This window comes from Camelus dromedarius, chromosome 5, assembly GCF_036321535.1.
Source record: "Camelus dromedarius isolate mCamDro1 chromosome 5, mCamDro1.pat, whole genome shotgun sequence".
Taxonomy (NCBI): Eukaryota; Metazoa; Chordata; class Mammalia; order Artiodactyla; family Camelidae; genus Camelus; species Camelus dromedarius.
This window is the reverse complement of record NC_087440.1, coordinates 37,952,228-37,978,068: the sequence shown is the minus strand read 5'-3', so window position 1 is coordinate 37,978,068 and position 25,841 is coordinate 37,952,228. Positions and strand designations below refer to the sequence as shown.

The window sequence follows — 25,841 nt, the reverse complement described above, 5'->3', positions numbered from 1 at the left end:
CTACATATGGGCAAATATGGGTTGGAAAAGAGTTGAAGAAATATTTTTGATTGGTTCTTCTCAACGATAAACGGATTTTAGACTAATCACTATCGCTGACCCTTTGGATCCAATCGCAATAAGGCCCTTTAGTTTGATTATGTTGGCATTCTTTTGTACTTGATCTTGGTGAGTAAATATATTAGTGAACTACAAGAGAAAGCCAGTACTTAATGGAATTTATTTGCAAGGAACTTTCACAACATAGTTAGAAAATACCTTCATCAGCAGAGACAGCCTAATAACATGTTCTCATAGCGGTTTACAATGTATCTGTATAGTTCTCCATCTGAGGAGATGATAAAGAAACAAGAGTGGGAACCATAATTAAATCCACTAGACACAGTGTGAGAAATAATGTTTAAACAACAGTTCAACAGCTACAACACCCATATTCTTCCAAATGTTTTTTTAATGCTAGACACAGATAGTTGAAGATATATTATTGTGCCTATCTTATTTTTCAATTTAAATAAAAAAAATAAAAATAATTAGTTTGATATATTTAATTTGTAAAAGACAACTGATATTATTGTAAAGACCCAAACTAACCTACAGTATTAAAATTACCAAAGGCAAAGGGTATAAACAAACCAAAACTAACAACTATGGAACTTTAAAATATCTATAAAAGACTAAAAATAATAAAGACTAAAAAAGCAGTTTGAAAAAAAAATCTTCAAAAACACAATCAATTTTTGTCTTCTTTTTTTGTTAAAGGATATTCTTTTGTATTAAACATCTTTTATGTATTAATCAAGTTATCTGTTGTTATGAACCTGACATTCCTGGGAATAAAAGTCAGCTACTTCTCAATTAATAAGTTGAAAGTATGACACATCAGCATTTATGTAGGTCATCCAATTTCAGAGTTTAACAAGGTTTTCAAAGCATTAATGTGCTTTAAACTGAAGATTGGGATTACAAGCTGATTAGAAAAGTGGTCTATGACCAAGTTCTGCTGTTGATTATACTCTATGTAAACTTTATGCCAAATTATTTAAAAATAGTTTTAAATGTAAAAACAATTTGCTGCTCAGATCACACAATAGGACATGGCAGAAGTGAGAAAGGAAAGCAAATGATTGAACTGATTGTCCTTCAAGTTTCAGTCTGAACTTCAAACATCAGTAGTTACTCAAACTAACTAGCACAAGGAAGAGAGAATGCTCATCTGGTTGTTCAATAATGTATCTTTAGTTTAAAAAAAAAAATGAGACTGAAAAAGGGATTTGAAAACAACTATAATATGGAAATTGCAACATTTCAAGCATTTTAAAAGAGTTATCTTTTTATAAAAATACTATTCTGGAAAGTATAGCCCAATATCAGAAAGCAATTCATAAATGCATCATCCTTTCTTTTAATAACTTTATTGAAGAATCACTGGTGCACAATAAACTGTACATATTTAAAATGTACAATTTGATGAGTTTTGACCTATGTATATACCTGTGAAATCTTCACCTTACTCAAGTTAATGAACATTTACATCACTTTCCAAAGTTTCTTCAATTCCTTCTTAATCCGTTCCTCTCTCCATCTTTCTTTCCCAGTACCCATCTCCAGGTAACCACTGATCTACTTTGTCATGTAAGGTATACATTTTCTAGAAGTGTATGTACATAGGATTATACAGGTTGTATGCTTTTTCATCTGTATCTTTTGTTCAGTATTACTATTTCAAGACTCATTCCTATTATTGTAATAATAATTCATTCCATTTTATTATTTTCAGAAGTATTCTATTGTATAGATATAGCAAATTTGGTTTATCCATTCACCTTTTGGGGGACATTTGAGTTTTTCCAGCTTTTGGATATTGTAAACAAAGCTACTAGGGATATTTATGTATAAGTCTTCATGTGGATATATGTTTGTTTCTCTTGGATAAATACCTAGAAGCAGAATAGTTAGATTGTATGGTAAGTGCATCTTTAACTTTTAGAGAGTGTGCCAGACTGTTTTACAAATGCAATGTACTGTTTTACATTCCCATCAGCAGCCTATGAGAGTGCCAGGGGACCCACATCATCAACACTTGGTATGGCCAATCTTTTTCACTGTAGCCATCTTCGTAGCCGTGTAGTGGCATCTTATTGTGGGGCTTTTTTGTTGTTTGTTTTGTTTGCATTTCCTTAATGACTAAAGATGTTGACTACTTTTCATGTTATTTTTCAGTGGTATCTCTTCATTGGTGAAGACTCTACTCACGTTATTCCTTCATTTTAAAACTGGGGTTTTTGTCTTCTTTTTAATGGGTTGTAAGAGCCCTTCATATAGTTTAAATACAAATTCTTTGTCAGATTTGTTTAACAAATGTTTTCTCCCAGTCTGTAAATTTCCTTTTAATTTTCTTAACTGTGTTTGTCAAACAGCTGTTTTTATTCTCATGAAGTACGATTTATCAGCTTCTTTTTCTTTTACAGTTTAATAATGACGTTCTATGCTGTATCTAAGAAATCTTGGCCTAACTCAAGATCAGGAAGATTTTCTCTTGTTTCTCTTTTAGAAGTTTCATAGTTTTATGTTTTGCATTTATGTATATGATCCATTTTGATTTAATTTTTGTAGATGTGTAAGATAGAAGGCAAGGTTCATTTCTTTGCAGAAATATGTCTAATTGAGCACAACTGCTGAAAAGATGATCTATTACACATTGAATTGCCTTGGTACCTTTGTTGAAAATCAACTTATCATACCTGTATGTATCTATTCCTGAATGTTCTATTCTAGTCCATAGATCTGTATGTCCATCTTATACCAATACCACACTCTCTTGATTGCCGTAGTCTTGAAATCAAGTAGTGTAAGTCCTCTGACTTTAACTTTATTTTTTGGAAACAGTTCTGGTTATCCTAGACCATCTTTATTTCCATATAAATTTTAGAATCAAGTTGTCAATTTCAACAAAAGACTCGGGATTTTGACTGGGACTGTATTGGATATAGATCAATTTGAGGAGAATAGATATCTTATTAATATTGAGTCTTCCAAACAATAAACATGATATTTTCACCATTTATATAAGTTTTATTTGATATCTTTCACTACATATTCACAGTATTTTGTATTATGTCACCATAACAGATCTGGCACATTAGATTTATATTTAAATATCATATTTTGTGCTATTATAAAATTGTGCTATTTTCATTTCAAACTCCAACCATTCATTGCTAGTACATAAAAATAAAATTCATTTTTGTATATTGACTGCACATACTATAATTCTGCTAAATTCACTCATTAGTTCTAGTTACTTTTTGTATATTTGGGGGGATTTTCTCCATAGACATTCACGTTGCCTATGAACAGTTTTACTTCTTCCCTTCCAACCTGTATGCTTTTTATTTCTTTTTCTATTGCACTGATATACTTCCAGCATAATATTGAATAAAAGTGGTAAGCCTTGAGAAACTTGCCTTGTTCCCAATCTTCAGAGGAAAGCAGTCTTTCACCGTTACTTAAGATGTTAACTGCAAATTTTTTGTAGATGTCTTTTATCAAGGTGAAAAAGTTGTCTTTCATTTCTAGTTTGCTGAGAAATTTTATACAAATGTCAAATTTTTGTCACATGCTTTTTCTGCATCTATTAAGGTAAACATAGTTTTTCTTCCTTGGTCGGTCCTTCTTTAGTCTGTTTTTTTTTTTAATCTGCTGTTTACATTGATTGATTTTCAAATGTTGAACCAACCTTGCATTCCCAGGATAATGACCTCTTGGTTACAATGCATTATCCTTTTTATATAATGCTGGAGTCAATTGAGTAATATTTTTCTGAGGATTTTTGTATCTATGTTGACGAGGAATATTTGTAGTTTTCTTATACTGTCTTTGATTGGTTTGGGTATCAGGATAATGCTGGCTTCAAAAAATAAGTTGGGAAGTGCTCCCTCCTATTCTATTTTCTGGAAGAGTCTGTGTAGAACTGGCATTATTTCCTCTTTAAATGTTGGGTAGATTTTGCCAGTAATGGATGGCATCTGAGGCTGGAGTTTACTTTGTCCATTCACATCTACAAATTAAATTTCCTCCAGAGATTTATGACATTGAGATTATCTCTTTTTGAGAGAGCTTTCGTAGTTAGTGTTTTTCAAAGAATTTGCCCATTTCATCTAAGTTGTCAATTTTCAGGGCATAAAGTTCTTTGTAATAGTCCCTGTTGTACTTTTGATGTCTTTTGAATCTTACTGATGTCAGCTCTTTTCAATCATAATATTGATACTTTAAACTTTCTTTCTCTCTTTTCCTTATAAGTCTGCTAGAGGTTTGTCAAGTTTGTTCACCTTTTCAGAACACCAGCTTTTGATTTCACTGATTTTCTCTACCACTTTCCTTTTTGATTCAATGACTTCTCTCTTCCATTTGCTATCTTCCAATTTGCTCTTCTATCTGTAGGCTTTTAATGTGAAAGATTATTTGATTATACTAGATTTCTTCTTTTCTACTATAAGCATTTAATGCAGTAAATTTCCCTGTAAGCACTACTTTGGCTGCATCCCATAAATTTTTTTGTTTTGTTTTCTTTAAAGTATTTTATAATTTCTCTTGTTCTTTCTTCTTTAATGTGTGGGTAACTTAGAACTGTTTTATTGTCAAATTTGGGGAATTTTCAGATATCTTTTTGTTATTGCATTCCTTAATTGTTATGGCAAGAGAACATATTTTATATGATTTCAGTTATTTTATAAACATGTTGATGTATGTCCTATGGCCCTGAATTTGGTAAACCTTGGTGAATGTTCTGTTGCACTTGAAAATAATACGTATTGTATTGTTTTGGGGTGAAGTGGTCTATAAAAATGTTGATAAATAGTATTGATCAGTTTTTCTAATACTTACTAATTGTCCTGTTCCACTGATTACTGAGAGAGGAGTATTAAAATCTCCCAACTGTAATCATGGATTTGTCTGCTTTTACTTTTAGTTCTATCAGTTTTTACTTTTACTTTTAAATACATCAAAGCTATTTTGTTAGGTGGATACACACTTAGGATTGTTACATCTTCTTGGCTACTTAACACTTTTATCATTATGTAATGTCCTTCTTCATTCCTGGTAATATTCTTTGCACTGAAGTCTATGGTACCTGATAATACTAGCCACTCCACCTTTATTTTGATTAATTTTCACACACATATCTCTTCTTTCTCTTTTAACCTATTTGTGTCTTTATGTTTAGAATGAACTTTTTTAAGACAGTATACAGTTGGGTCTTGCTTTTTTATCCACTAATTATTTAATAAATAGTATCATTTTGAACATTAGTAGTCAATGTAATTATCAATATGTTTGGATTAAAATCTGCAACTTCCTAGCAGTTTTCAATTTGTTCTATTTGTTCTTTGCTCCTTTTATACTTCTATTTCTGCTTTCTTCTGGATTATGTATTTATGATTCCATTTTACCTCTACTACAGGTTTATTATTTAACCTTATTTTTTAAAATGTTAGTGGTAGTGGTAGTGGTAGGCAGTCAATTGTCTTTTAGAATGATCAACAATAAGACAATAGGTATTTTTTTTTACCTATTACCTTTATTTTAACCATTTTCTCTCTGAGTCTCAACTAGCCAAGGTATTTGTTTTTCAAGGTGTATTCTTTGAAATATAAAATCAATGAAATGCTCCTAAAGGGGACGTGGGGGAAGTCACGGTCAAATAAGTTTCAGGAAATGCTGAATACTATATTCATATTCTTCTTTTGAAATAAATGCCCTTTGGTGCACAAAAGGAAGGATCCAGTATCCAAATGCCCAAGTTCAAACCTTAGTCCTCCTGCTACAACAGTAACCCTCAGGAAGACACTTAACTTCCCCATATTTCAGCCCCTATCTGTACAGTGGAGATAACAACAGTATCCCAGTCACACAAATGGAAGAGTAACTATAAGGACACAAGAAAATACTTTATAAATGTTGGCTATAATTGTTATTATTATTATTACCATCATAATCAGATGGCAATATTATTATGATCTTCTTAAAAATCATAATGATCTTGTTAAACATCATTATGATCCTGTTAAAAATACACATGCCCAGACCTCACCCCTGGAGATTCAGATTTATTAAGTCTAGGGTAGGGTCTTTGCCAGATGAAGTAGAGGTTTATCTCTATAAAGAATGTGTCCAAGATACTACTAGAGGCGGGATTCAAACCCAGACCAAACTGCCTGATGAAGAGGTGTCACCCTTATGTCCATACACACATTTAGGAAATCCTTTAAATGACTAACTCTGTAGTCCTGCAAAAATAGCACAGTTCTCTCCTGAATTGAAGGTTGGACTTGTAATATAAACTCATGATTCTTTATACAGTATTTCAATAAAATCAAATGCAGTTCTGCAATGCATTTGATTTTATTGAAATACTGTATAAACCACACATTAGCTTTCAAAACAAATTTCTAAATGCAGCAGTAAGCATTGGTATGTAAAAATTTTATTTGTGAGTCATTGCTTAGCAAGTCAAATCTGAAAATAAGACATTATTTCTTTAGAAATACAAGAAAACAACTATGATTGCTTTTTTTTTTCCCATAGGTTTCACCACCACACTGCTGATTTCCAAAGGTCTCAATTCAAGCATCAGGCAAATTTCCAGGGCACTTGGGGAATCACTCTGGAGGTGGTGGCAATCTTCTTACCACTTCAGTAGCAATTCTTAGGTAGGCTTTGGCCTGGAAAAGAACAGATTTATTTGTTCTATATTTCTTCCCAGTAGATATCAAATGATTCATGAACTATGGAATTTGAAGAGTAGAAAGGCTGAATGAGATGAAAAAATTCAACAGTGAGAAGATGCTACTGTGAACACCACAGGTGGGGCAAGGGAGACAGGATATTAGATTATATGGAGGGTAACTATTTGGAAGGTGACTTTCTAAAAAAAAACTTAGTGGTAGCAATGACTGTTTTTCAAACTCTAATTCCTGTGTCAACAGACTAACAACCCAGTCATAGCTGCAGAAAAATTACACCTTCCTCTTCTGACAAATTGATATTCTGAGTTAGACACTACCAAACTTCTTTGGCGTAAGAGCTATTAGTCATCTTAAAAAGACTATCTGTTACCACCCTAGGTTTATTGTTGGAAAGCATTTTATTTATTCACTCTGATAATGGTGCCTAATACCAGCACCAAGCACTAACGCCTCCTTCATCTGATGAGACTTAAGTACCACACAAGAATTCCTGGAACTGGTTGTTACATTCTTCATCTCTAGGACCCCCGCACGACAGAATACTAAAAGCAGCTCCCAAGCCCCAAATGGGCCACAACCTACCCAAGGCCTGCACAGTCCAGTTAAAACAATGGTCATGGCATTTGCATTTTAAGAGTTTTAAACAATTGCGATGCAAATATTATTTTCTCCTATCTTATCTATGAAAAGTAACTGTGAGACACAATAGTAAGATTTTCTAAAACCACTCATTTATACATTTATATACTTAGAGTTGTGTACTTACTACTACTACTACTACTACTGTACAGCTAAAATTTACTTGGGTATTTAATATTTGCCAAGTATTATTTCACTTATCCTCACAGCTACCCTAAGGGATAAATTCTGTCATTATTCCCACTTTACAGAAAGAAAATCAAGACCCAGAAAGGTGAAGAATCTTGTCCACAGCATCACAGCTGGTATGAGATGAACTGGGCTTTGAACCTAGGCTGACCAGCTCCCCAGCTCTTCACGGTAAAGCAGCTGTTTGAGGTTTCTTTACCCTGACTTGAGGAAGTGCTTTAACTGTGTTTCACACATCTTGGTTTTTTTAAAACTATGCTTAAAAATATATACTTCCTCAATTGTGAGAAAGATTTTAATGCAGGTTTCTCTATTTACATTAGGAAGCTGATACAACATATTAAGAAACCAACAATTTGAAAAATTAAAGATTTTTACATGATTATATATATTATATATTATAGTATTATGATATTGTAATTATATTATGTATTACATATACAATATATAATATATATATAAAATCTTGTGCCACAAAGAGAAGCCCATATTTGTAACTCACATCAGAAACTTAAATATTTGCCATATATTAGATCACAAAGAAAGAAGAAAAAAATGTGCGTATGTGTGTGCACATCTATCTTTGTGTATGTGTATCTGTGGGTACAAATGTACGTATACATACATATAAAATCAATCATGTTTGTTATCCCTCAATCAATATGTTGGGAAAATGTTAAAAACTTTAAAAATACTAATAACATAATGACAAATTTTTAAGTGTATGTTGTCTAATACATAGAGTCATGGTGCTTGTATCATTTCTGAAAAGTACATAATTCCATAAAATATATGTTTTACATTACTAATTTAAATCTTATAGTTTGGCTCTATTTCTTGAAAAGAAAAACAATGAATATAGTCAGAAATGTTTGACTTTAAAAGGTGCATTCTATTTATAGTAATATAAATAATTGATATATTTGGGTTTGTATTTATCAACTTTTTGTAGTCTGTCCAAAAGACCTCGTTTAATTTCTTATTCTACCTATGTTAACTTCCTTTCTACTAACTTTTAAAGATACATATACACTTGACGCCTTTTCTTTGGAAGTTGTAGATTTAATATTTATCAGTTTTTAACCTAGAAACATCAGTGTAATTTTAAAAACTAATCACAGAGTCATCCTATTTAATACCTCTAAGATCTGCCTTGACGATGTAAGAACATTACATATAAATCTACTTTCAAATGCTACCTTATTATTGGTAATACATATTTTTAAAAAATTTTAGTACATGCAGAGGTCCTAAGCACACAAATCAGTGGAACTGTACAAACTGAGCATACTTCTGTACTCAACACATATCAATGAGCAGAATATTTCAGACCTCCAGAAAAAAAATGTGTGCGCCCTAATAGCTGAATTATACTTTATTTTACCAGGAAAGAGTTAAAATTTCATTTGAGTCCTTTTTTTTTTAAAGAATAGCTCTCAAAACATGAATAAGGCCTTATACTTTTTTGCTGAGTATGTACTATACCAAGTGCTTTGCACAAGTAATCTCTTTTTTTGTATATATATTTTTATTGAAGTATAGTCAGTTCTTTCTTTTCCTGTGTATATATATATATATACACATATTTTTTTTTATTGAAAAGTAATCTCATTTATGTGAAATAAACACCATTGGCTCAACTTAGATAAAGAAATTGGAGTTGTCTGCTCACAGTCACCAAGTCAGCAGGCTGGAGAACATTTACACCTGGGTCCACCTGACTTCAAAGTCCAGCTCTTTCTCCACATCACATATTGAACAGTAAATCCAAAATGTAAGTAATTCTAATCATAATGCTTTGTCTAAAAATGGTTTTAGACTCTGCTATAGTTAAAAGAAACAACAGATTTTGTTTAAAAATGCAAATAACATATACTTTATAAAGAAGTATTTCTCTTAAATCTAAATGTGCAGATTTTCACCCATGCATCTTTATAAATACTTTTTTTTAATCTCCTAGTATTTTTTCTAGGTATTTAAGCCTAATATTTTATGATGAATATTTGAAGTTCACTAAGGCAAGCTGAGGCAAGGCCATCATTCTATAATCTCTTAGTTCTTTTTTACGTTAGAGACACAAACCTATCTGACTACACAAAATACTGAATGATTCCAGAATAATCAAATTTGGTGCACTTAATCTTTGCTTTTTAGTGGACTGTCTTCAAGCTTAAACTTTCACTATATCATACTCAAAGTAATGGTTAGATTGTCATTTGCTGTGAAACCACTAAAAGTACTTAGTTTAACAGTTTCAATTTCCACAAAATTGTTCAGATTGAATTTTTTCAACCAATGAAGTATCATTTCAACAAATATTTTTTGGTTCTTATCGTGTGCAAGGCATTGTTTTGGGAAATCTCTGGGATGTAATGATATAAAAGGGAAGCAGAAAGCTCAGTGGTGAAGAGTTGGGTCTGTGAAGTCAGACAGGCATGATTTCCAATCCTATAGTTCCATGACCTATTAGCACTGGCCTTGGGCAAGTAAATTAACCCTTCCAGGCTCAGCTTCAACATTTGCAAAATAGTCATAATAACAGAATCTACATCAAAGGGCTTGGGGGCATATTAAGCAAGAATAAAGTATATGAAGTACTAGAACATATTCGAAGCAAATAACAAATATTTATTGCTATTATCATGTCCTCAAGTAATTTAGTCTCACTGAAGAGCTCATATTAACATGTTCTTTTGGACACTTCCTGCCTGAGGAGTAAGTAAATTGAATCCCTCCCTTTCGTTTAATTTATAATCAGCAAAAAGCAAACAAAGTAAATGCAGACACACCATAAGTGAAAAATATGATTTAGACTTCTCCAACTATTAATACTCTAATTCTTATCCACTCAACTCTCCAGGGACTAATCCTTCTCTCCTATTCAAAATCTGTTATTCTAGATGTATAGGCACAAACAATACAGCTGGATTTTATTTGTCTGCACTATCATTACCAAGTAAAGGAAATGGATAGTAACCAAAGTGCAAGAAGCTTTATGGAGAGCTTTTCTCCTTTGTCTTTGTTTTTAAGGATTTGAAGTTCTAATTTACCATACACAGTCATTTCATATTAAGACTAGGGGGTAATAATTTAGAAGTTATAAGATAATTAAGTTCCACTTATATTTGAAAGTCCGTACTAGGAATATCTTATAGCACAACATTTAACATGCCAGTATTAAAATTTCTACTGATGAAAAGGACAAAACCACACAATTAATAGTCAATCATGGGTCCATCACTGTGTCCTGCACAAAGGAACAGGTATAGTTGAATTAACAATTATAATTACACAAACAAGAGGAAATGCTATTGAATTTAAGAGTTTTGACTCCTAAGGGTCCACTTTCTCTCCCTTCCTCTATTGCCTTCTCTGGCTATTTCACACTACTTACATTTGGAGTCTCAATTACTCCCCTTTCCTCAGTGGTGCACATGTACAGAGGTTTTACCCTTTGGCTGAATAAGGAAGCAGCCTGTTCGTGCTTTTTAACTGGTACTGTAATTCCTCCTGACTTTTCCAATGATGCCTCAAATTCAGCCAAATTCATGCTTTCAGTTAATCACTGTCTTTTTAGTGTTTGCCCCTTCTGAAAGTTAAATGTTACTGGAAGAGTTAAATCCCTAATGCCTAATTTAGAAAGACTTCACAGGCAGAGATTAAGAGCCCTGGAACTTGGTGTTGACAGGAGGGAGTGATGGAAGATGGAGAAGAGAAGGTGGAATTAGAAAGAAGACAAAAGGCTAAAGATTAAACTTTTACTAATGAATAAATTTGCCTGTAGTCAACTCCTAAAAACAACAAAAAGTATCAAACGAAGGGTCTAACAATTAAACAAGTAATTTTACAGGTTCCATCCCATTAACTTTTGCAGAAGTTTATCATACTGGCCAGTAAACACTTTTTTCACTCTTTGAATGAAGACATGCAAGTAGAATGGGCAGTGAGCCTCCATGCATATAACACAATCTGTTGAGAGGGCTGTGACTAGCTTCTGAGAACATACTTCCTTCTGAGTTCATAGAGGAGAGGGAAGGGGGTTATCAGGAGGTAAGAGTCACCATAAGAATAACCAAAGGATCCTCAACACCAGCTTCCTAATACCTAGGACTTAACATTTTTAATGCTGAAGCTATGAACTCTCCCCTCATCTCATGATTAAAATTCTGTTGATTTTTAAATGCCACCAAAGAGTGGCATTTACTTGAAGCTACATAAGAAAAGGGAGCATAAATGGGCTCAACCCTTTGATAAAGGGCAGAAGAAAGGCATTTCGTGCCATGACATCTTATAGAGGACATTTCTGAAGGCATAAATACTCACAGTTGTAGTCTACTTGGTATTTTTCAAAGTATTTTCACATTATCATCTCATTTAACTCTCCTCATTACGGTAACAATTTACAGATGAACAGAAAGGTTCAGAGATATGAGGGAACTTGCCTATGGCCACACTTAGAAAGTGGCAAACTTGGTAATGAAATCCCAAGCCAATACAGATGAATGTTTTTCCTTTCATGTAGAGACCTCTTTGAGAATCTAATAAAGCTTTTGTTCAATTCCCCAGAAAAATGCACACTCATACATCCTGGGTGTAACTTCAGAGGATTTTCAGATCCAGGTTAAGATCCTCTGTATTATGCCCTGTGATTGTGCACGCCAGTGGGACCTGAGGGGCAGAATCTCCTCACCCTTTTCTCTAACTCTCTGTGGTATGAAAAGGAGGTGAACTAAAAGTTAGCCTAAATATACACAAAAGACAGACACTGAACTAATCTTGCAATTAAATAGGAAGAGAATCAGATACTGTGTTGCGAAGAGGAGGCATGGGCTATGGTTTCAGAGGTGGGTGTGTAAATTGCCTGTAGTATCATCTTGGACAAATTCCTTACTGTAAATGACTCTGCTTCTTCACCTGAAAAATGGAGATTATCATACAGATCTCACAAATGTGCTATGAGGATCAAATAAGATAAATGTATTGTATTTAACGCACCTAAGCACTGTACTCACTTCTTAGAAGGAATTGAAGAAATTGTAGCTATTAGTATAGGACTCAGAAGGTGATATAATAGAAAGAGGCCAATGTTTGGAAGGAATAGACTTGCCTTTAATCACATTTTACCATTTATTAGTTCTGTGACCTTGGGGAAATTGTTAAACTCTCTTAAGCCTCAATTTCCTCATCTGCAAAATGGGTACTATTTATATATTACATTAAGCTGTTGTGAGCATAGAAATTATGTAAATAAATGCCAGTGTCTGGCACACTATAATTGCTATTATTATTAGGAAGATGATTAATAATAATGAATGCCTGCAATCTAAGAATAGGAAGTATTAACTTCTATGGAAACAATATAAATACAAGGTTCCATTTTTCCCCCTTTTCATGGACATGTCTAAATCTTAAACTTGCTCAGAAGTCTTTATATATAAAGCAGAAGTCTTCATATTAAGACTGATGTAAGACTGACAATGTGGTGCATAAAATTCTCACAGCTTTTGCAAATACCTCATCAAATCAAATCTAGCTTACACCACAAAGGGTTAGCTTGTTAACATTCCCATAAATGTCACTGAGCAACAGTAAAATAATAGCTCTAATGTTTATGCAAATATAAGAGAACTTTAAAAACATGTCACTCCAAAAAACGTTACAAACACTATTGTTTAGAATTTTAAATCATATTAGGTTTTGATGGTTGCTGTACTTTCTCTACTACATTCTTTTAACTTCCTTGAAATGTCCTTGCTTTAGAGAATCTCAAAAAAAGTAATAATGGATAAGTGAAAAAATACTAAAAATCTAAATTCATAATAAAATAAACTAGTAAGTGATTATTCTTATTCATAAGGAATCATCACAGAATGTCTTTAAATAGTCTGGGAGGCATTTACAAGTATGTAATTTAAAAAAAAAAAACCCTCAATTTTCATACAACTTTTCATTCACGGCATAAAGTACACCTATGGCGTTGGGATGGCCAGATTTCAGTTACGAAAGCAATAAAAGGTTATCATTTTTGCTTATCTGAAAGATTTCTAATAAAAGACTGAAAAGGAAATTTAGCATTTTCTACCTACGAGGCAGAGAAAAGAAAAACAATGACAAGTGCTACACTCTATTTACTCAGAGATCATATTCCCAGCAGCTCAATCACCTGTACCATAACTGCAGATCCTAAAGAAAGGAAAGGAGCTCTGGGCCCCTGAAAGAGATAATTCAGAATGAATCTGCTTTACCAGTCTGAGACTCCTGACTGTTAATTTTGCTCTTACTTTATTCACAGCTCTAACCCAGCTTGGCTCTTTTATTTTCCAGTTCACATAAGATAAGAGGAAGCAAAGTACAATGAAAGAGGTAGTAGTTACGGCAGACAGAAAACAGTACTGTAAAGTTACACTCATTAGCTAAGGGAAAAAAAGAGAGAAACTGTTAGAAGACTGACTGGGGCTGTTTGGCAAAGGAGCACAAAAACTACATCAAAACTGATGTACCAGATGATGGCTCAGTTTCTAACTTAAATAGCAAGTGCTACTTAGGAAAGAAGAGATATATATGATTGCTTTTATTTCTATTTTTAAAAGCAGTAAAATAAAAGATTTCATGCTTAAAGTCATTAAAGCCGCAACAATCCTGAAAATCTATCAACTGTATCCCCAATGATATTAGCTAATGAAACACTACTAGTTTTCCCACCCTAACCTCTCCAATCATATCTATTAAAATAAAAACAATGAAAATCCTATCTCTAAAGATTTATACAGAGAGAGAAGCAAGATGGCGGAGGATGCTTGTAGGACGCTTATAGCTCACCCTCTCCCACAAATACACCAAAACTCACAACTACGGACCTACTCAGCCAACCAGAGCACCTGCTGAACTCCGACAGAACATTGCCCTCTTTGAAAGACAAAGACGCCAAAAATCTGGTAGGAGAAAAGGAAAAAAGAAAGAAGAAAAAGCAAAACAGTGCAGGACCAGTTCTGTGGGGTGGGAGTGGCAAAGAAGGACTGGTGCTCGTTCGCTGGGTCCCTCCCCTCCAACAGAGAGGCCAGCGGGATGGAGGGAGAGCCTCCGAGGCTCAGATCTGCCCTGAGCAACCCCTGACCGACAGAACTGAGTTAAACGGGCACAAAGGGTCCCTGCGACACCCAGCCCGAGATGCAAGCTGGCAGCTGGGGCTGGGACAGGCTGCCCGAGCCGGGTGTAGGACTGGGGCGGCTGCACTGAGGCAGCCCCTAGGGACTGCAGCCTGCTGCATGCTGTGGCTGGGAGGGGATATGGAGCAGAACAACCTTGGTCCTCCATAAATTGCGAAAAAAGCAAAGCAACACGGCTGTTGTGCCCTGGGGGAAGGGGCACCATAGCCTTTGTGTCCTCAGGCCATCGCTGCCATTACTGGCGCATCTCACGAGAAGAGAGGCAGGGCTTAGCCACAGCCATCTCCTCCTGTGCAAGCGCCTGGGTGGAGCAGGGCCGAGACCTGAATCTGCACTGGGGGCTCCGCAACCTCCTAGGCAGGACTGAGACTTGTTTACAGCCCGAGGCAGATAGGATCTTTCTGCCCTGACACCTCAGAGAACTTGCGCCGCCAAGACAAAAAAGGAGCTGAGATTTGGCATGCAGCAGGGGTGGGGCTGTTCTGCGGTCTTCCCCGAGCCCACCTTCGGAGCGCCAACTGGAGGTGGAGCGGGCAGAAGCACGGAGCAGTGGAGAGACCAGCGCCAGGAGAGGGCAGGTGGCCACCCCGCTTCCTGGCAGGAATGCAGCACCTGACCACAGTGCTGGGAGGGGGCGCAATACTCCCACCTGCCTCCCCCCGAAGTGCAGCATCTGACTGCGGTATCAGTATGGGGAGTGACCCTCCCACCCACCGGGTAAGAGCTCAGCTCTTGACCCAGTGTTAGGAGGGGGTGTGATCTGCTAGCCGATAGCCACTGGGAGCAGCACAGACAAGGGCGCCAACAGAGGGCCTCTGGAAACAGCAAGCTGAGTTTGCAAAACAGGGCGAAGACACAAAGACCTCTCGATAAAATCATTAAGAGCACACCATCTCCAGGAGAACTAGGTAACTGATACTCCTTAAGCCACAGTGCCAGAGATATGAGCAATATGAAGAAGCAGAGGAACCACTCCCAATTAAAAGAGCAAGAGAAATCCCCTGAAAGCATGATCAAGGAAATAGACATTGATGGCCTACTAGATCAAGATTTCAAAAAAGGACTGATCAAAGTACTGAAGGAACTAAAAGAAATAGTATTTAGAGATATAAAATATGTCAAAAATGAAATAGAAGCTATAAAGAAGAGCCAAGTAGAATTAGTAAACTCATTTGCTGAGATGAGAGCTGACCTAAAGGCTGTACAAAGCAGGCTAGATAATGCAGAGGAACGAATAAGTGACCTAGAAGACAGGACAACAGAAAGTACCCAATCAGAACAGCTGAGAGAAAAACAAATAAAAAACAATGAAAACAATATAAGGGACCTATGGGATAATATAAAGCGTGCCAATCTACGCATAATAAGGGTCCCAGAAGGGGAAGAAAGAACAAAGGGGATTGAAAAGGTATTTGAAGAAATCATGACTGAAAACTTCCCAAACCTAAAGAAGGAATCAGATATCCAAGTACAGGAGGCTCAGAGGGTCCCAAACAGGAAGAACCCAAACAGACCCACACCAAGACATATCATGATCGAGATGGCCAGAGTCAAGGACGAAGAAATGATCCTAAAGGCAGCAAGAGAAAAACAAAGAGTGAGTTACAAGGGAACCCCCATAAGGCTCTCAGCTGATTTCTCTATGCAAACACTACAGGCCAGAAGGGAGTGGTAAGATATATTCAAAGTCCTGAATGAAAAAAAGATGCAGCCTAGGATACTCTATCCAGCAAGGCTATCCTTTAGGATAGAAGGAGAGATAAATAACTTCACAGACAAGCAAAAACTAAAAGAGTTTAGCAACACTAATCCCAAGCTAAAAGAAATATTCACAGGTCTAGGCTAAATAGAAAAGAAGCAGGATGCTACAAAAATGAGAAACTTATAACTGGAAAGGAGATAACTGCCATGAATTACAAAAAGAATAAATACAAAATTGTAAAAGAAGACATCTAAATCATTAAGAGTGGGAGAGGGAAGCAAGGAAAGCCACTGTGGAAAACAGTATGGAGATTCCTCAAAAGACTAGGAATAGACTTACCATGTGGCCCAGGAATCCCACTCCTGGGCATATAACCAGAAGGAACCCTACTTCAAAATGACACCTGCACCCCAATGTTCATAGCAGCACTATTTACAATAGCCAAGACATGGAAGCAGCCGAGATGTCCATCAACAGATGACTGAATAAAGAAGATGTGGTATATTTATATGATGGAATACTATTCAGCCATAAAACTGACAACATAACGCCATTTGCAGCAACATGGATGTTCCTGGAGAATGTCATTCAAAGTGAAGTAAGCCAGAAAGAGAAAGAAAAATACCATATGAGATCGCTTATATGAGGAATCTAAAAACAGCAACAACAACAAAAAAATAAATACAAAACAGAAACAGACTCATAGACATAGAATACAAACTTGTGGTTGCCAAGGGGGTGGGGGGTGGGAAGGGAAAGACTGGGATTTTAAAATGCAGAATAGATAAACAAGATTATACTATATAGCACAGGGGAAAATGTATACAAGATCTTGTGGTGCTCATAGTGAAAAAAAAAATGTGACAATGAATATATACACGTTCATGTATGATTGAAAAATTGTGCTCTACACTAGAATTTGACATAACAATATAAAATAACTATAAGTCAATAAAAAATGTAAAAAAAATTTTTTTTAAAAGATTTATACAATTTCCCTATACTCAATTTAATATTTTCTTATATGAGGTTTCCTTCCCCTAACAATCAGCTGAACTTCTAATGCTGAAACATAATAACCTCACACAGCTAGATATTACTAGCCAGCAAGAGAAGAACTCTGCAAGTTCTCACTGTTCGTGTTCTTCATGAGAAAACTGGTTGGGATGATTCTTTGTAGGTGAACTTGTTTAGCTAATAGTTCAGAGCCAGCACTGGTATGTCTACCATACAAAATAGTAGCTTAAAGATGGTTTAGATAAGTTAACTAATCTTTGTTTAAAATATACATTATGAATAGATAAACTTGATCTTCCCAGCTTTCTTTCTATATGTCAAGAAGTATATATCCGGTGAAAAGAAATTAAAATACATACTTAGAAAGACAACTTACCTCATCACTTTCAGGCTGTGAAAACACAATCGGCTGGCCTGTATCTGAAGCTTCCCTTATATTAAGATGTAAGGGAACGTCTCCTAAAAGAGCCCACCAGATATCCATTAGCACCACAGAAGTTTATATAGGCATTTGGAATTTTATTCTTTGAACTTCAGAAAGAAACAAGTCTAAACTAAACGGATTCAAATCAGCTTGAGTTGGACTATCCTCAGATTGCTAAATCTCCAAAAAAGGAATTTCAAATGAAAATTAGGGGCACGATATTCCATTTGAGAGTAGTATCATGATTACATATGTGTATATGAAAGCTGTGTGGCAGCCAGTCAAGAGATAGGCCTCTGATTTATTCTTTGGTGGAGGTCTTCCAGGCAGAAATGGCTTGGAAGACATTTGTAAATTATTTCTCCCTATAATATCTGATATAGACATATGTCACATAATAAGAGGAAACTGGAGAGGAAAAGAGGTAAAGTAGTTCAAAAAAAGCACAACAAAATAATCTTCCTGATGATGGCAGATGAATGAGCTAAGAGAACTGTTGAAAAGTACCAGACTTGTTATCTCAACTATTTGCCTCTTGATTAGAATTATTTTTCTTTTATTATGTATTAATTTACAAAGCATTACAGATAACTTGTGAGATTGATGATCTCTCAGGAAACATATAAGAAGAACCTCCAATTTATAGACTTGAGATTGGAGGGGATGTGTGTCTTTCCTGAGGATATATTGCTGTTAGGTAGTAGAATTTAGATGAAAAATGCTCTGATCTATCATCCAGTTGAATCTATCACACCATCGCAGATGAAGTCTTTCAAAAGGCTGAGATTTAAAATGCAGTAAATGGAGTTTTAAGTAGAAGAGTTGACTTGTCATGGTACTCAACATTCTTAGAACCACTCCAGGCCCATGCAAAGGTTACTGAAACATGTGTGCATGTGTATGTTCTCTATAAAGAATTCATTCACAGCGAAAAAAAAATGTGACAATGAATATATGTATGTTCATGTCTAACTGAAAAATTGTGCTTTACACTGGAATTTGACACAATATTGTAAAATGACTATAACTCAATAAAAAATGTTAAAATAAAAAAGAAAAGAATTCATTCAGCACCATGCCAGGCAATGCAAATAATACAGAAGAATGCTACAAAATTACAAACCTATCACAATTTATATTATGAAGTAATAGTGGAACAGATATCTCATGCTCTTCTTATCAATAAATTTTGATTACTCTTTCAAAAAACCAGCTCCTGGTTTGATTGATCTTTTTCCATTGTTTTTTAATCTCTATTTAATTTGTTTCCTCCTTGATCTTTATTATTTCTTTCCTTCTGCTGAGTTCAGGTTTTTTTGTTCTTCTTTTTCTTTTAGGTGGTAGATTAGGTTGTTTATTTGAGATTATTCTTGGTTTTTGAGGAATGCATGTATCACTATGAACTTCCTCTTAGGCCTGCTTTTGCTGTATCCCATAGATTTTGTGTGCTTGTGTTTTTATTGTCATTTGTCTCAAGACATTTTTTAATTTTTTCTTTGATTTCATCATTGACCCATTGGTTTTTTTAAGTAGCATATTGTTTAGTCTCCATGCAGCTGTTTTTTTCTTGTTTGTTTTTCTGTGGTTGATTTTTAGTTTCATGCCATTGTGATCAGAAAAGATGCCTGAAATAATTTCTATCCTCTTAAATCTGTTGAGGCTTCTTTTGTGTCCAAGTATGTGGTCTATCCTAGAGAATGTTCCATGTGCACTTGACAAGAATATATATTCTGTTTTAGGGAGAGGTAATGTCTTAAAAATATCAACCATTGTGAGTAAATTTTGAGATCTTAACCAACTCTTCAACTCTTTCTTAAATGTTCAATAGCCAAATGACAAAATACATGAATATTTCAGTAACCATTTAAAGACCAGCTTTTCAGTAAATTTGATGTCTGTTCTATAGATCAACTTTGGACTGTAGAAAGCTGTCACAGGCAAGGGAAGATACGTTATAGAAAATACTTAGAAACCCGTAAAGTTTTTTACTTGATTTATGAACTGCGATTAAATAGTAAGAAATCCTGAATGCTTTCACTTCTACAGCAGTAATGGGAGAAAGGAAAAATAAAGCCCTCTCCTTTATGCAGCCACCTATCAACATCATTTCTGCCCTCCAGAGACTCACAATCCACAGAAGAGGAGAACTCAAAAGAGGAACACCTTGCTAGAAAATAGATGGCACGGTTAAAGCAGTAATGGGCTAGTAGTAGTAAATGGAGAAGGATGAAAAGGCGTAAAAGTAGTTAAGTGTGGGTGCAGTTCAGCCTGGCCTTCAAAAGTATTTTTGAGGGGCTAGGTCTGAAGGAAGCACATCTCAGAGATAAAAGTTAAAGGGGTTTCTGTGAGATGATCTGAGGCTGTAACTACTATGCATAAACTGCCCCTCTAGGTGAATAAGGATAAAGTTCTGAAAGGGCCATTTTAACAAATAATCAGTTGAAACACAGCCCCATGAATGAAAATAAATTAAGAGGTAGCTAGAAAGTCAAGTCAAGGACAAGTAAGGGTCATGGGGTGTTTTCACCCAGCCAGGAGGCCATAGCTGTTGAGAACTCTTCCCCTGATTTCAGTTCCTCATTTCGAGTTTAACCTCTTCATTGTCAGAGCCCCTGCTCCAGTTCATGGGAGATCCCTCAGAGTCCCCATAACCACATTAAAAGGAGGAGATGTGCTCTGTGTTGCAACTGTAAATTATTTTTTCCATAACACTATTAGATACAGCAGTCTATGGCACTATTCAGTTTCTGTGATTACTAGTCAGTGTTTCTGATATAGTTTTAAGGCAACTATATATTGGTGAGCTGTTGGTTAAAGTATAATTTCCGTATGTGAGATCTTTTCTCTAGGAGATATGATACAAATTTCAAATTTTCAATAACTGACTTACAAAACTGTACCACCCATTCATAAATTAGGGAATTATAGTAGTGTCATCATAATTCAATAATGCCATTATAATCACACATTTACTTTATTATATAAATGAATGTCAATCTGTTATGTTATTATGCAGATTTAGAAGATGAACTTTCAAGGTTAGTTAAATGAAAAGCAGTTGCAGAATATAATTAGTACCTATAATTATAGCAATGTATCAAAATATATCATTAGTATTCACCTGGTACTGTGGTAGCTGCTACAGTACAAATGCATAATAACAATAATACATTTAACATCAACTTTCAGAGACTTAATTATAATAAAGAATGTTTTGAACTTCCTTAATCTCTAAGGGATCTTAATTGTTAACTACCTAAAACTAATAATTCACTCTATGTCTCTCTTATTCAGCATCTAACATCTGCCTTTGCCCAGAACAGAAACTCGTAAGTAGAATATCAAAACACGTTTCCTAAAAAGTCCATTAAGTTGCTTGTGGATTTGAGGGGGAGAGGCAGTGGAGGCAATTGAATTTATTTATTTTTATTTTATTACTTTTGTAATAAAGGTACTGGGGACTGAACCCGGGACCTCATGTATGATAAGCACACACTCTAACCCCGAGCTATACCCACCTCCTGGCTTGTGGATTTTATAAAAATCATGTTGTATCCCAAATCTGTGTTTTGCTCACCTAACACATGATTTTACTTCTCCTCAAAACACTAATTAATTTACCTTCAATTTTGTAATGTGAACAGTATAGACAATGTAAGTTTCAGGTGCCATATTTCATAGACATGGCAAACATATATAAAGTTTACAGAAAACAGAAAATACTGTTTTTCTAGAGCAGAAGGACTAATAAATTCAGAACTGATCAGGAAGGCATTTCTTCAATCATACCAAGAACTGATGCTTCCAAAGGTTGCTACAACATACGGAAAAGGTATTTTTGTATGTATCTGTTTATACTGAGAGATGTTTTCCCAACTTCACAAACTGATGACCATTATTTAAAATGTAGACTTCAAATCGCAGTATTCAGAACACAAAACCTTCTTCTCAAATTCAAGTTAGAGGCAGTTTTTATCTATAGCAGAAATTATCATAGTTGGCAGAACAAACCTCCTATACAAAATGCCTTCCACTAATGAAGTATTATAAAAAGCCAAAGAAAGGTTAGCACACAGAACTGGGCTATAATAACTTGATTCAAAACACAAAGCCAAAAGCAATTCATCATTTTCTGAAACATTCTTCATCACCATGCCTCATCTCCACTTTCCTCTGCGAAAGAATATCCTGTGGTCTTACCCAGAACATCAAGATTAAGGGTCCGCGCTAGTTTCCTTGCACCATCAGCACCAAAAATATGAGTTTTGCGTTTACAGTTTGGACACTGGAAAACACTCATATTTTGGACAAGGCCCAGAACCTACAATAATAAAGACACATTGAAATTAAAACAAAAGTAACCCAATCTCAACCCATTATTTCAACAAGTTCTTACTGCATGCCTACTAGGTTCCAGTGATATAATGATGAATAAGTTATGGTCTCTGTTCTCAAGGAACTCACAAGCTAGTGGGAGAGCAAGACACATGTCATTAACTCTAATAATGTGATAAATGTTAAAGAGACACAAATGACAGGGATGAAAAAATTCTGTTTGGGAATAAAAGTACTCTCTGAAGTTGCCCATAGAGAACTGTTTCTTTAGGTTGAGGGCAAGAAGAGCGGTCAAGACCTTCAGCAGGAATTCTAGGCAGAAGGAGGAGCATAAGCCAAGGCACTGAAATATAACTTGTGTGGCCTATCTGGGCTGCAACCCAGTGGGGGTGCCAAGGCAGAAGCTCGTGTGATAAGAGAGGCCAGGGTCAGATGGTAAGGTGCTAGATGCCATCCATGTATTTGAGACATTCTTCTTGAGACAAAAAAGCCATATTGAGGAGATGGCATTGAAGAGGTAATGATACACAATTGGACCTATGTTGTAGAAATTTAGTTCTGAGGGCAATATGGAAAAAATAAACAGGAAGAAATGCAGGAAAATAAATAGTTAAGAGGCTAACTGTGGACAAAGCCTCACAGTACATAACAGCTTACATATACTGAGTGCTTATTATATATCAGGCACTGGGAAATAAGTGCTTTATATGCGCTGTTTTATTTACTCCTCACAGAACTTTATGAGACGGGTTTCTATTATCCCTTTTCTATAGGTGAGAAGACTGACACAGCTAGCAAAAACTGAAACTCAGCTCTTAGCAAAATGCTATCATTTGCAACAAAAGTTTAAGGCTATATACAAAGTGTCCATCTACTTCAGAACTTCCCCAGCTTTTGGCACAAAATAGATACTTCATAAACATCTGTTGAATAGATGGGTTCTGCAAATATAATCCTTATTCATGATCCTTTTAATCCCACTTCTTATTGATGGGAAGCAGTAGTTCTCTTCTAGAATAAAAATGGGGAAAACAACTATCAGAGGCTTAGAGATAATAATGTCTATATCATCCTATCAATTCCACCAATAAGATTATCATCATGAGTGATACCGCTATTAGGATATTTGCATTTTAAATGGAGAATAGTACTGGCAGTCCACAATGAAACATATAAACAAGGAGGTGATCAAATTTGTTATTCTTTCTGAAAAGAGAAATAGGAAAGACTAAAGCTTCCTACAACACATGTAAATGAAGACAAATAGTGAGGAACATAAATTTGTAGGTAAGCATTTTCCAAGCATCATATGCCCTTTTGCTGATGCAAAGTATCACAAAAAACAAATCACACTGTGTTTTGGTAGTTCAGTACCAAAATCTCCAGAAGGCTAGAAGAACACACATCTTAATATCACACAGCTTATTTGTTTATTCACTGTGTTTATATAATACACTCATTCCTTGGGCATTTTTACTGCCATTTATGTTAAATGTAATATATCCTATAAGGATTTCAACTGAAACATAAAAATATCACTCTAGAAGTGGCAAAAGGAGAAACATTTAACGTGAAAATTTAAGTGAGGGTATATTCTAACCCAGAGAGAATAGGAAAAGTATTCCTACTTTGGAATCTCTTAGAGTCCCCAAGATACAGAGGCATGGAGCAAAAGTGTATTTGCAGCTTGTGTGATTAACTTCTTACTATCAAATCATTCGCTATGCACTGTATAAATGTCTCAGACACTCTCTATATAGACTACATAAATGTCACAGACATAAAATATAACTAAATTCAGTATTTAATGAGATCCTATTATACGCCAGTAAGTGGGCTAAACACAAGGAGTAGCATACAGTGGTGAGCAAAACAGACTTGGAGTTTGCATGCTAATTGGAGAAACAGATTGAACAAACAGTGCAAAAATCTATTTTAAAAGATGAAACAGCCTCTCTGGAAGCAAAGTACAGAGTATTATGAGACTGTAGAAAAGAGAAAACTATCTACCCTGGGAGTCAGAGAGGTCTTCTTTTAGGAAATGTTTGATCTAAAAGTTAAAGAATATACAGGTGAAAACAAGGAGAAAGGGAGGAAACACACTCAAGACAGAAGAAGGAGCATGCCTCCTTCAAGGAACTGAAAGGCAGGGCAGTTGAGGTGTGCGGTAAGTGATGTGAGGTGTGCGGTAAGTGATGTGAGATGTGGCAGGAGGGGTAGGGGTTGCAGGCCATGTTAGGTGTCTGGGTCACACGAGTGCCGTTAGTGGGTTTTAAGCAAGAGAGACTACTATGCCTATGGCTGCAGGACACTCATTTCTCAGGACTGTACGGTTTTTAAAATAGCACAGAATGGGAAAAAACTAAAAGGATTTGTCTTTGTGTGTTTATTTTCTTAGACAAAGAGAAATCCAGGACTTTCTCTGAAATCAGTCATATCAGAGGTGACAGTTTTTAATGCTTTCTAAAATACTCTAGTTCTCCTCCTACACAGTTCTTCTCTGCACAGGATTTTCCTCCTGGGCACAAGGTTACAATTTTTCTTCTCTGCAATTAGGTGAGGACATGTAACTTGTTTTGGACAATGAAATGTGAGTGGAAGTGACATGTGTCACATCTAGGCAGAAGCTTTAAGTGTTAACTCCCCATTATGTTTCCTTCTGTCCCTGGGACTAGCAAGCTTCCAGAAAGTGGTTGCTCCATCAGTCTGAGTGCCAAAGTAAGAACGATCCAGAGGACTGTTAAAGCCAAGCCATAATGGACATGTAGAATGAGAGAAATAAACTTGTGTTGTTTTTTAAGCCACAGAAATTTGAGGGTTGTTAGTACATGTAATCCAGCCCACATTGCCTGACACAGGGGTGTAGAAAGAAAGTATTAGAATTTCTATTTTTTTCTTTATGATTTCTTTTTAATTCCAATTTTTGTGTGTGTTATAATGAAAATAACATATTAGTACATGTATACTATATACAGATCTATAACATAATCTATATCTATATATAGTACATATTATAGAATCTATAGATACATATAATTTATATTAATATCTATATATTTATATAATTTATAATATATCTCTATATAGTATACATTTTAGAATCTATCTCTATATATGTATACATATGAATTATATATACATGTTCAAATATCATTTACTGATAAGGATATATAATCAGAAAAATTTAGAGATAAACAACCCATTATATGTTTGAAATTCAGAGGCTGTGATAAGTAAGCTTGGCTTTATTACTGATAACATGTAACTTCTTCTATTTAAAGGATAAATGTCCAAATACTGCTTCCTAGGTTACTGTGAATAAACTACTTCCAATTAACTGTAGCATTTCACCATCTTAAAAACTTCCTACACATACACTACTTTGCTTTAAAAAAAAGTTGGAATAGAACAGAGAGACCAGAACAGACTCATACACTAAAGTTACTAATTTATACTGGAGATTGCACAGCACTGCCTGTTAATTGGATATCCACGTGAAAAATAAGGAATCTTAACCCTCATATTACACCATACACAAAAATTAATTCCAGATGGATTATAGAGCTAAATGTGAAAGATAAAACAAAAACACATTTGGAAGAAAAGAGCAAAATATACTTATA

At 35.1% G+C, this 25,841-nt stretch overlaps 1 protein-coding gene across 2 annotated transcripts in view; it reads right to left on the bottom strand.

Annotated features, from left to right (window-relative positions):
- Positions 1 to 6,468: 6,468 nt before the first annotated feature.
- NUBPL (NUBP iron-sulfur cluster assembly factor, mitochondrial) overlaps positions 6,469 to 25,841 on the bottom strand; it is a 176,702-nt gene continuing 157,329 nt past the window's right edge. Inside the window, exons 9-11 of one of the 2 annotated variants that reach the window (XM_010986154.3) lie at positions 22,084 to 22,204; positions 17,836 to 17,918; positions 6,469 to 6,722 (exon numbers count right to left, since the gene is read on the bottom strand). In XM_010986154.3, the coding sequence (XP_010984456.2) occupies positions 6,660 to 6,722; positions 17,836 to 17,918; positions 22,084 to 22,204 (267 nt within the window). In that variant the 3' untranslated portion in view covers positions 6,469 to 6,659. The remainder of the gene's footprint in view (positions 6,723 to 17,835; positions 17,919 to 22,083; positions 22,205 to 25,841) is intronic. The other variant, XM_010986155.3, reaches the window with a different exon arrangement.